At 41.1% G+C, this 11,140-nt stretch overlaps 1 protein-coding gene across 6 annotated transcripts in view; it reads right to left on the bottom strand.

The window, feature by feature from the left end:
- Positions 1-1,051: 1,051 nt before the first annotated feature.
- UPF3A (UPF3A, regulator of nonsense mediated mRNA decay) overlaps positions 1,052-11,140 on the bottom strand; it is a 53,540-nt gene continuing 43,451 nt past the window's right edge. For 2 of the 6 annotated variants that reach the window (XM_025215176.1, XM_025215177.1), the window contains exons 8-9: positions 5,603-5,897; positions 1,059-2,436 (exon numbers count right to left, since the gene is read on the bottom strand). In XM_025215176.1, coding sequence (XP_025070961.1) covers positions 2,263-2,436; positions 5,603-5,897 — 469 coding nt within the window. In that variant the 3' untranslated portion in view covers positions 1,059-2,262. Of the gene's footprint in view, positions 2,437-5,602; positions 5,898-11,140 lie in introns of all 6 variants that reach the window. The other 4 variants (XM_025215178.1, XM_025215175.1, XM_006033393.3 and 1 more) reach the window with 4 other exon arrangements.

Genomic DNA, 11,140 nt, shown 5'->3' with positions numbered 1-11,140 from the left:
CAACTGTCTCAGAGAGTGAACATTGATAAGGAAATCAAATGCAGGACCCAGTGTGCAAGCACCTCCTTTGAGAAATTGCTTTGGTGTGTTTTTATGGATCACAATCTCCATAAAGACATCAAGATCCAGGTTTACAATGTAGTCATCGTCCCCGCTCTCCTTTACAGATGTGAAACAAGGACGACCTACTGTTGTCATCTCAGACTTCTGTGAGTATCACCCACGATACCTCTGGAAAATCCTCCACATTAAATGGGAAGACTGCATCAGAGATGCTAATATCCCTGCTGAAGCCAATGTTACCAGCATTGAGGCAGTGATTCTCAAGCACCAACTTCACTGGACTGGACGTTCTGTGAAGCTGCCTAACTTGACTCCCAAAACAAGTGCTCTGCTCCCAGTATAGCTGAGAGATCTTGCCACCTGAGATCTTGCAGCAGCCAGAGGAAACACTACAAGGACACACTGAAGGCAAACCTCAAGAAAATGGATGCTGACATCAATAGTACTTTAATTTGCTTGGCTCTGCCATCCTCTCTTGCAATTCAAACAGGCTAGGAATATTTTCTCATTAGGCTCTAATCCTGCAAAGAGTTCAGTGTGACTGCATCTGGATCTACTATAGGAGAAACTTCCTGCTCTCTGGAGATCTCTCACCCTTCAGACTGAGTCATCTTTTGTTGATATGGAGCCCCACTTCTGGGTTACCATCACCTGACCCAACTGCTAGCCCAAGCGCAAATCCATCATCCGGGCAAAAAGAACTAGGCTGGGCCCAATTCTAATAAAGGGACAATCCAGTCTGTAACAACGGTTTTACATTAGAGTTTTCTACTTTGAAGTCATTTAAGCAGCTTAAAAACTAGATAACCTCTAGCATATCAATGCTCTGACAGATAACTTAATATTAACTAATTACCTGTATATTTAACCTACCTTTTGACACTACTGAGTAATACAATATCTTTCTTATCCTTTTTGGTGTCCTAAGTGAAAAAAACTGGAAGATCATTTCTTAAATAGCCAAAACTATTTTTTACTTTTATATTTAATGTTTAACATTTGGAAAATACAATAAATTATTGTTAAGACTAGAACAATCAAGTGTTATGCTTAATTAGAAAAAGTTTCAATATGATGCCAAAAATAAATATTTTAGTGTTTAACTTCACTGATAAAGCAGATCTTAGTTTAAGTGTATTAATCATCAGACAATTATCAAAAGCCCTTTTTTTTGTCTTTCAGTACACATACCTGTTACTAGAGTCACTGAGATGGATCAGAGCGCAGTATTTGGCCTAAATCTTCAGAACAGTATGTCAGAGTCACTATTAGATGTTTTATTTTCTCAAAGAAATTATATTTTATAACTTATATGCATCATAGAATTTCCAAATCCTACAACTGCAACTTATATGAAACATTAACATAGAAAAAGTCACCACTGTACAATACCTTTTAAAAGTCAGTGCCAAAAACATTTAAAAAAATTGCAATTGCAAAACCAGATACAGCATTTAAATGTGGAGGATTGCGTTTCCATTTTAAACACAGGAATACATTAAAACTTACAAGGCAAAAATGGTCAGGGGAATGGCAAATGTTGTAACAATGTATTGTAGTTTTTAATTACACTTACCTGACACTATAGCTAAATGAAAACAAGGTAAACAATGAGCTACAAATACCAATAGACACGGCTCGCAGATGTGCAAACCCTGGGCCAAATCCTGCAAACATTACAGTGCATGCTTCTAGCCATGGTATCATTGATTCCACTAGCACTGTTCTTCATAGTCAGCTTTATGCCTGGTGATGTTTGAAGGACTAGGTCCTGTACAGTTAATGCCATTCACAGAACACATTTAAAGTGCTTCAGATTTCAAACTGACACAAACTTACAGTTTATTTCTCTAAGTATAATAGATCTGAAAAGGTGAAATGTTATCTGAAAAGTTTTATATAAATACAAGTTGAAAACTATTAGAAGTTTTTTTTATCTTGGGGTAAGCCTAATAAAATATTGGACTGCTATTAAATTAAGAAAATGGTGTTTGCTTACACTTTTTGTAGAAAAACAATTATATTTCTTTGCCATATTAATATGACATCTGTCTCAAATAATTTTTTTTCTTATTGAAGAAAGCAATGTAGTACACTTTTGTTGGTATAATCTGTGGAGTTCTGAAATGGCCTTATGAATGTTGTGGAGAAGTTAAAATTAACATAATTCTTTTTCACAGGTTTTCTATCCATTTTGTTTTATTCTGCTTCTTCACTCTTCTCAGAACCACCTCCAGTTAAATTATCTGCCTCATATTTTCTATCACAGGTATCTTCAGAGAACTTCCCATAGCAGTCATAGGTTTTATTTGTAGACCCCGTATGTGTTCGAATGCGAGCTCCGGGCTGGTATAACTGCATGGCTGGACGATCCTAGAAAGAAGTGCACAAGGTTAACTTTTTCTGTAAATTATCATTTATTTACATATGTGGGATTCTAAAACAATTAACTTGATTTTTTGTGAAAAGGGGATTTTGTATCAAATCACTTCACATTAAACAAGAACTGGGAAAAAGCTGAAGTGTAATTAGAACTGCCTTAGTATTTATTATCCACTTTGTTTAAAACGCTATTCTTGGAAGCCAAACATTTTGAGTAAATTAAGCAAACTATAAATTACAGTCCTTATAAACAAATTTCATTTTAGCTATGACAAATATTAAAGATATAATTATCTGACAAAATAGTAAAAGGACAAGAGACATCTGTGAAAAATGCTGTTAAAATAATAATACGAATAAAATAATACCAGGGTAATCAAGGCCTGATAAAACTAGAATATACACCTGCAGCTGATGTATATAGATGTATATAGCCTTTATTGCTTCTCCCTCATTGATATTTGTGTAAAGGTCATATCAACTCATGAGCTATTAATAAAATTAAAACATGATGCATGTTTAAACACCTATATAATTCAGTCTGGTTCCTATGGCCACCACACACTACTCCCATATGCATGTTGTGTGGGGGCAGAATGTATTTCACCTACTGTGAATAAATCAAGAAAATATGGACAATACAAGGATGGTTAGCTGCAGAAGTATAGTAACTGAAACCACCAGAAACTTGCTGATCAGTTGTTTGTAAGAAAAACCACCTGAATCTCCCTAAAATAAGTTGTCTGACAGCTCTTGAGTGCCCTTTAAAACATACCTATCTAAGCTACAGACTTTCCATGGCAATAAAATATACCACATTTACTTGAATACCTGATTATAAGATGGCCCCATAATAATTAGATTCTATATATGGAAAATGTATAATTTTGGTATAGAATCTAATTATGGGATGTTTGCCTTGAATTTGTCCCCCTCCCATTGCTACAGCAGGGAAAATAAATCTGGGGGGGTCAGGTAGCCCTTTGATCTCTGCTTCTCTCCAACTTTTTCCGCTGGCTGCTCCTTCCCTCCCTCCTTAGTGTCAGACCCTGCTCTCCATGAACCCATTGAAGTGAAGAGCAAATTTAAAAACAATAAATTTGAAATTAAACATGGCTGTAGCAATTTGCATGTAGTACCCATGCACTTTGTTTATTCAGAATTGATGCATGTTACCTTTTTTTGAAACTACTGCAACTTTTAGCACAGGTATTCTGTAAACACACTGCTGAGCAGCACTTCAGTACCTACTTATATGTAGTATAAACTTAAAAAAAATCTTTTTCAAGGCTAAATCAGTTTCAAAATCAATTGAGCAAAGCCCAATAGTCAAGTTCCAAAATTGAGCAGAGCTCAGTCATCAAGCCTGTATGGCTCTACCACTGGTCTGAGGCTTTGGATACTCCCCAAATCCAGGCAGGCATCCTACATGCAAGCCCCATGCTTGGAGGCCTTGGGGTTCAGATACCCCTGTCTCCCTTGATCTTAGCCAAAAGGCTGCAAAGTACAAACTATGTAGATAGTTTGCAAGATATTAGGCCAAAGACAATGACTCATAACTTACCATACAGTTCATTGGGCTGGGCCCCAGTGGAGTCAACAGCATTTCAAGCCACAGTGACCCCAAAGCTCAGCACTGTTCAGTATATGTGTGTATTCCAGGTACCCCAGACAAAGGAGCTATGTACTAATAAGCCTCCACTTATAACTTGAATCAGGTGTTCCTGTCATCATGTGTCATGGCATGGTCCAAAAAATTGTATGTAGATGAAGCACAGGGCAACCTGGTTTGATTTTACCTCATGGAAGGCAGGACCACACTAATCGTATGCACCAGGCTGAAAGAGGGGAGCGACAGAGGGATTCTGGCTGAACTGTATGTAATGTGGCTCACCATGACTTGAAAAAGAGTCAGTGCTGAGGGGGACTGCACTTAATGGGCACTACCATACATCTTATTCAGATGAGCTACACTAACATAGTCTGGTGGTAGGTTCCCATCAGCACCTTAGCCTTTTGGTTAAGGTAAAAAAATTTTGGCACTAAGGGGAGGGTGTCACAAATGCATCTGGCCCTTCCGGTGCTGGCCTTGTATTCCAGTATCCCCAAGCCTGATGCCAGTCCCCTGTGGAGGGAACACCTGCCTGTTTTTTTAAGGGCAAAAAAAAAAAAAAAATAGAAGGGTTTCCATCAGCATGTTTGCCCAATGTGGGGGGTCATTGTTTTATAGCCATGCTCACTAATGGCTGCACTTAATCAAGTTCATAAAAACACTCATCTTGTATTTGAGCAAATACAGTAGTTACCTGTTACTATTTGAAAGCCTCTAGAGTAAGGCTCTTTATTTTAACTATCACAAAAAATAGATTTTGATGGAATGCAGAAACACCATTTAACATCTAATTTAAAGTACTGGGCTCAGTCTAGAAAAAGAAACAGAATAAGCTATTTCAAGAAAACTACATAGCACTGTCCTCTGTTCATCCACAGGTTTCAAGGGTGGTAGGAGAATGCTGTTTCTATATCTCTCTCCAGACAAAGACTGGAAAATTTTGGTGGGTTTGTGAACAGGCCCATTCAGTACTTCTTCGTGTGATAAGATATCCTCCTTTACTTCAGGGCAAAGTACATAAAGATTGCTTAATGTGCTCTTTATTTCCTTATTTTTTATATTGAAGTTATCTAAATATATTAGTTTTTGGATAAATTACTTATTGATTCACTTTTAATTGCATCACTGGACAACTGATGGCCACCCAGTAATTAACTAGACTATTTAAGACTCTATGCAGCATAAATTAGCTCTTAAAAGATTAGCAGGCCACAATTCTCAAATCACACTACAGATCACCTTGATATAACAAGCTTTAAAACATTCAAAAAATGCTAAGCTTCCAAGAATAAAGTTCTGTAAACTGCTAAGATGCCAAGAAAGATAAAATGTACCCCAGATTTTGTAAATATAGATAATGAGGGAAGACATATCCAATCACCTTATTTTAGCTATTTTTGTAAAGAAGTCTTGGTTTTACTGAAAATCAAATTATTAATTTGTTTTCCTTGAAAAAGCATCTTTATGCTGATTTTGCAAAAGTAAAACCTGTGACCTCGAAGTATACTTTACTAATGAAAGATTATCCTAAATGAATAAAAGAACCTTATTTCTTATGCGCTCCTTTTTGGATGCCATGTCATCACACTTGTCCTCTTTACCCAGTTTGTCTACTGCCTCCACAGTGAAGCTGTAGTTGTGGTTCCCTTTCTTTCCTCTGTCTTGGTTGTATCCTTTCCCCCATTTCAGCTCTTCTTCATTCCTTCTCACAAACTTGTCAAACTCATAGTGCGCTCTATGCTTTCTGCCATCATCCAACCGATACCTTTGTCTTTCAGGTTCTTTTTCTCGAAATCTTCTCTCCAAATCCCTTTGCTCTTTATCACTATCATTTTGTGACCTGCATGTGTATAAAAAGGAAAAACATCCAAATAATTAATTTAGGAAAAGAATCTCTGCTCACTGGACATGATACAAACTCTCCCATAGGTTTCACTGTGCTTTACATCAGGCCTGCAGTGAAACCACATGTACTTTTTAAGAACAAATGAGATGCACTGCACTTTTGCTGTTCATCTTGTACAGATAAACTCAGCTCTATGGTGTGCATTCAGTTCAAAACAAAACAGAAAAAAAAACATTAGTCTTGCAGTGGCTTCCAAAGAAAACCAGATGTACTTTAGAACTGTTTAAGAAGACTATCCTGTAACTCTTTTTCATATTTGGAATCCTTAAAGAAATAATAACATTGATATTAATGAGATTCCTCATGTGAGTAAGTGTTCCAGGTACAGACCCTATGAGTCCGATCCTGTGACAATGTAAGCATGTGAGAAACTTCCTGTCTTCAGTAGCAGCATTCAAAACATGCAAGCTCCAGTCTGAATTCATAAAGTATTATGGATCCTCATCACAAAAATTGTTCACAGACTTTGCACGACATGGAAGGTATTAGAAAAATAAGCACTAATGCTTCTACCCCAGCCTTTTCACATCAAGTTGCTAGGTAACATAACCTACATTTATTTAGGCAAACGACCTTTATCACAATATTTTATTGTATATATGCCTGAAGAGATTTATGTTCTTAATAATGCCTTTTGCTTTCAACACTCTTTTAAGTTGATGCAACTTTCAGCCCCATTATTCATCTCATTGATCTTGTTCAGTAACCAGATATCTTCCTCCTAAAGCAAAACTGGAAATTATGACAGAGATTATAGAATATTTTAATCTAATTATAGACAAGAGTAAATAGCTAGTAGTTTCTTAAACTTTTCTTATATATTTCCTTAAACTCTGTCTTATATATAATAAAAGAGGAAAATTAAAACTGAAACAGGAATTTCAGCTTTGCCAGGTGGCCAGACCCCTGCCTAGCCAAATGGCTCCACATGTTCGGCACTCTCATGCCCCAGCCAGCCTCTCTGCTACCCAACACTGCCACATGGAGCCCAGGGCTGACCCCCACAAGCCCGCTGCCAGCCCAGGCCTGCTCTGCCATAGCTCAGTGCTGCTGTCCTGGGCACATGTGTATATGCTGTGCCTGGGAGTAGTGTATTCCAGCATTCCAGAGTTTATCGCATCACATTAATTGCACATGTAGTTGTGCATGTGCAGTTGTGCATCCACTGAGAGAGACACTAAAACAATGTACAATTATGAATAGTGGCACATATTTCTAAATGGACAGAGAGAGGTAGTCAGAAGTAAGGCAGGGTAAAGATACACCGTATAGACTAATTGAATCAGAAATGCATAAGCTTTCGTGAGCAAGACCTCATTTAATCAGACAACACTGACGAGGTCTGCAAGTCTATAAGGTATATTTCTAAATATGTGTATTATTCGTAAATACCATGTTAGTTCCCCAGGGTATGACAAGCCATGCCTGCTTTACTTGATGTATTAACCTTTTAAATGTAAGCATGCCACTGTAGGCACTGTAAGTGCCTGTACTCCTGACAAGTTTTGTAGTCCACTCATTCTGCAACAACCTTCCCACCTGCTTGGAGAACATGCCTGGATTTGTTGCTGTTGAACCTGCTTGGAACATTGCTTCCTAGTCTGCCTGTTACTGAGTACAGAGAATGTCTCAATTAGAGATGATGCAGGAACAAAGGTGACAGTGCAGATTTGCCTAATGGTAGCTCTGAGACTGGCAAGTCATTGGATGACAAATTCACGTTTAATATTGGCTGCTGTATCTTTCCAAAGATGAGTTCTAAGGAACTGATATGTATGGGTGGGAGTCATGAGAAACAAAATAATTAAAAGCTGGAGAGAGACAGAGGAGGAGGAGAAGGAAGGCAGCTAGGGAAAAAGCATAAATGAGAGGGAGAAAACTTATTTGCACATGGCATAATTTCAGACATACAGATGAGTCTGCACATTCATGCACTTTTTTAAATGTCCATTTACAGTGGAACTCTATTACCATTAGGATTTACAAAGTGACCTCCAGTAGGCAGCCAACCCCTCTGATGTAGCTCTAGGGACTGTAATTCATTACTGCTTTTTCAGTACACAGCAAAACAGTTTCAGATATGGCTCCCAATCTAGTTAAAGTCTATGAACAGATAAACAGGACCATTCACTACAATCTTAAAAGCACTCAGACAGAAAAAACTTAATATTTGTTAAATCTGATGCTGTATTACATCTGAGACCATTGAATTAAAGTCCTGGTACATATAAAGGGTCTAGTCCAGTGGTTCTCAACCTTTTAGACTCAAGGCACTTCTCAAAATTTCTAGCACTCCATTTTAGAAACCAATATATTATACACAGTAAAATCTAAACAATTTCATTGTTAATTATTAATTCTTTTTTTTTATTGGATCCTTATCTTTTGCTCACCGACTGCTACTGCTGCCATGGCCAGGTGGATCTAAGCTGTGTGCCTCCTGCAGAACCAGATTGGGAAGTAGCTGTGCGCCTCCCATAGGCCCCAAGGGAGGCACACCCAGGCCTAGGGTCAGTGAGGATCTAGTCAGGGAACTTCTGGAGGGACTGGGCATATTTAAATCAGCAGGTCCTGACAATCTCCACCCCAGAGTGCTGAAGGAATTAGCAGAGGTCATTGCGGGACCCCTGGCATGGCTTTTCGAGCACTCATGATGCTCTGGTGTGGTGCCAGAGGATTGGAAAAGGGCCAATGTGGTTCCCATTTTCAAAAAAGGGAGGAAGGAGGACCCAGAAAACTATAGGCCAGTTAGTCTTACCTCGATCCTGGGTAAGCTTTTTGAGAGAATTATCCTGGCACATGTCCACGAGGGGCCAGCAGGGGAGATTATGCTTAGGGGCAACCAACATAGGGTCATTAGAGGCAGGTCCTGTCAGACCAAACCTGGTAGCCTTCTATGACCAGGTTACAAAATCCTTAGATGCAGGGGTAGCAGTGGACATAGTCTTTCTTGACTTTAGGAAGGCCTTCGACACTCTCTCTCACCCCATACTCCTTAAAAAACTAGGAGACTGTGGCATCGACACCTACAGAGTCAAATGGGTCACTAACTGGCTGGAGGGCCGCACCCAGAGAGTGGTGGTGGACGGGTCTTATTTGACCTGGAGGGTTGTGGGCAGTGGGGTTCCACAGGGCTCGGTCCTTGGGCCTGCACTGCTCAACATCTTCATCAGCGACTTGGACGAGGGGGTAAAGAGCACCCTGTTCAAATTGGCTGATGACACCAAGATGTGGGGGAATGTGGGCATGCTAGAAGGGAGGAATAGGCTGCAATCGGACCTAGACAGGTTACAGGGACGGGCGGATGAGAACAGGATGGGTTTCAACACTGACAAGTGCAAGGTGCTGCACCTGGGGGGGAAGAACCACGAGCATACCTACACCCTGGGGAACTCCCTTCTTGTCAGGGCAGAGGCAGAAAAGGATCTTGGAGTCATTATTGATGCCACAACGAACATGGGCCGACAGTGTGGGGACGCGGTCAGGCAGGCCAACCGTACCTTGTCATGCATTCACAGATGCATCTCAAGCAGGTCCAAGGAGGTGATCCTCCCCCTCTATGCGACACTGGTCAGGCCGCAGTTGGAGTACTGCGTCCAGTTCTGGGCGCCGCACTTCAGGAGGGATGTGGACAACATGGAGAGGGTCCAGAGGAGGGCCACCCACATGATCAGGGGGGCAGCAGGGCAGGCCCTACGAGGAGAGGCTACAGGGCCTGAACCTGTTCAGCCTCCACAAGAGAAGGCTGAAGTGGGATCTAGTGGCTGTTTACAAAATAGTCAAGGGGGACCAGCAGGCATTGGGGGAGTTCCTGTTCCCCCGAGCACTACCAGGAGTGACTAGAAATAACGGCCACAAGCTGGCAGAGGGTAGATTCAGACTAGACATTAGGAGGCGCTACTTCACTGTCAGGGCAGCTAGGATCTGGAACCAACTTCCAAGAGAAGTGGTGCTGGCTCCTACCCTGGGGGTCTTTAAGAGGAGGCTGGATGAACACCTTGCCGGGGTCGTTTGACCCCAGTCCTCTTTCCTGCCATGGCAGGGGGGCAGACTTGATGATCTGCTCAGGTTCCCTCTGACCCTACCTACTATGAAACTAAGAACATATGCTTTTGCTGCATCCCTTCCTTGCACAGTATTTCCTGTAAACAGGTATGCAGGGTAGGTGGAACTGCCCTGAGCATCTTCATTTTCAGGAGGACCCGGACTGAGAAATAGCTACAGGAGAAAGGCTCTGCATGCATTACATTAGGCAGACAGGTGCGCTGTTTCTGCTGCAGCTCTTCCCAGTTTGGCTCTGATATACCTCCCAAATACTAAGGTGCATGAGGTATTTCTAGCTGGTGGCAGCAGCTTCTATCACTAGGCTTCTACTGCCGCAGGGTGAAATTGCTCCATATTCCGTGGTTTCCAGGAGGAACATGGCTAGAAATCAGAAGAGGCTAAAGCAGAAGCAGTGCGCCTGCCTGTATAACATGATGCAGGCTGCCTCTGTTGCAGCTCCATCTCAGTTGGGCTCCATGTGTCTCCTGTAAACTATGATTTCACAGATGATAAATCTTCAATAATAAATGCAAAAGGTATTGCATGATGGCAAATCATTTCTCCAACTAGTTAATTCAGCATTTTTATTTTACACTGAATGAACAAATTCTCTTTGCTTTTTTCTTTAAGAAACTTTCTTGTTTATATCTCCAAGAGACAAATCTCTGAAAACACAAGTGGTAGAGTTACATTTGCACCCTCTTGCTGCAGCCTCTTTACTGCAGAAAAACCCTAAGGTCGGATCCAGATGTGCAGGCATGTGCAGTTTGTGGCACCGCATACCTCTTTGTGGCACTACAAAGCACATGCATTGCATGTTAAACTGTGTGCAGCACTGCTAAGTTGCTGCAACGGGACAAAATTTGCTACCGGAATTTCCCAGTAGCATAACAAAATCCTAAATAAAAAAGTGTCACAAAGCACACCAAAGTGGCATACACTGGGACAAACATGGAGACAGGGGAGCAGGCAGCCAAGCTGGCTGGGGTGGAGTGTACCTGGAGAAGGGGAAGCAGGCAGCCCTCGGCTGGCTGCTTCCGTCTCCACCTACCTCAGTGGGGGGCTCTGCCGTGGAGCCCCTGCGCTAAGGCACGTGGAGCCCCCACACTGAGGCACACCATACCGAGACCAGG

The sequence above is a fragment of the Alligator sinensis genome, unplaced genomic scaffold (genome assembly GCF_000455745.1).
Source record: "Alligator sinensis unplaced genomic scaffold, ASM45574v1 scaffold1463_1, whole genome shotgun sequence".
NCBI classification, from domain to species: domain Eukaryota; kingdom Metazoa; phylum Chordata; order Crocodylia; family Alligatoridae; genus Alligator; species Alligator sinensis.
The sequence above is the reverse complement of the archived record's forward strand: the minus strand, read 5'-3'. Positions and strand labels throughout refer to the sequence as shown.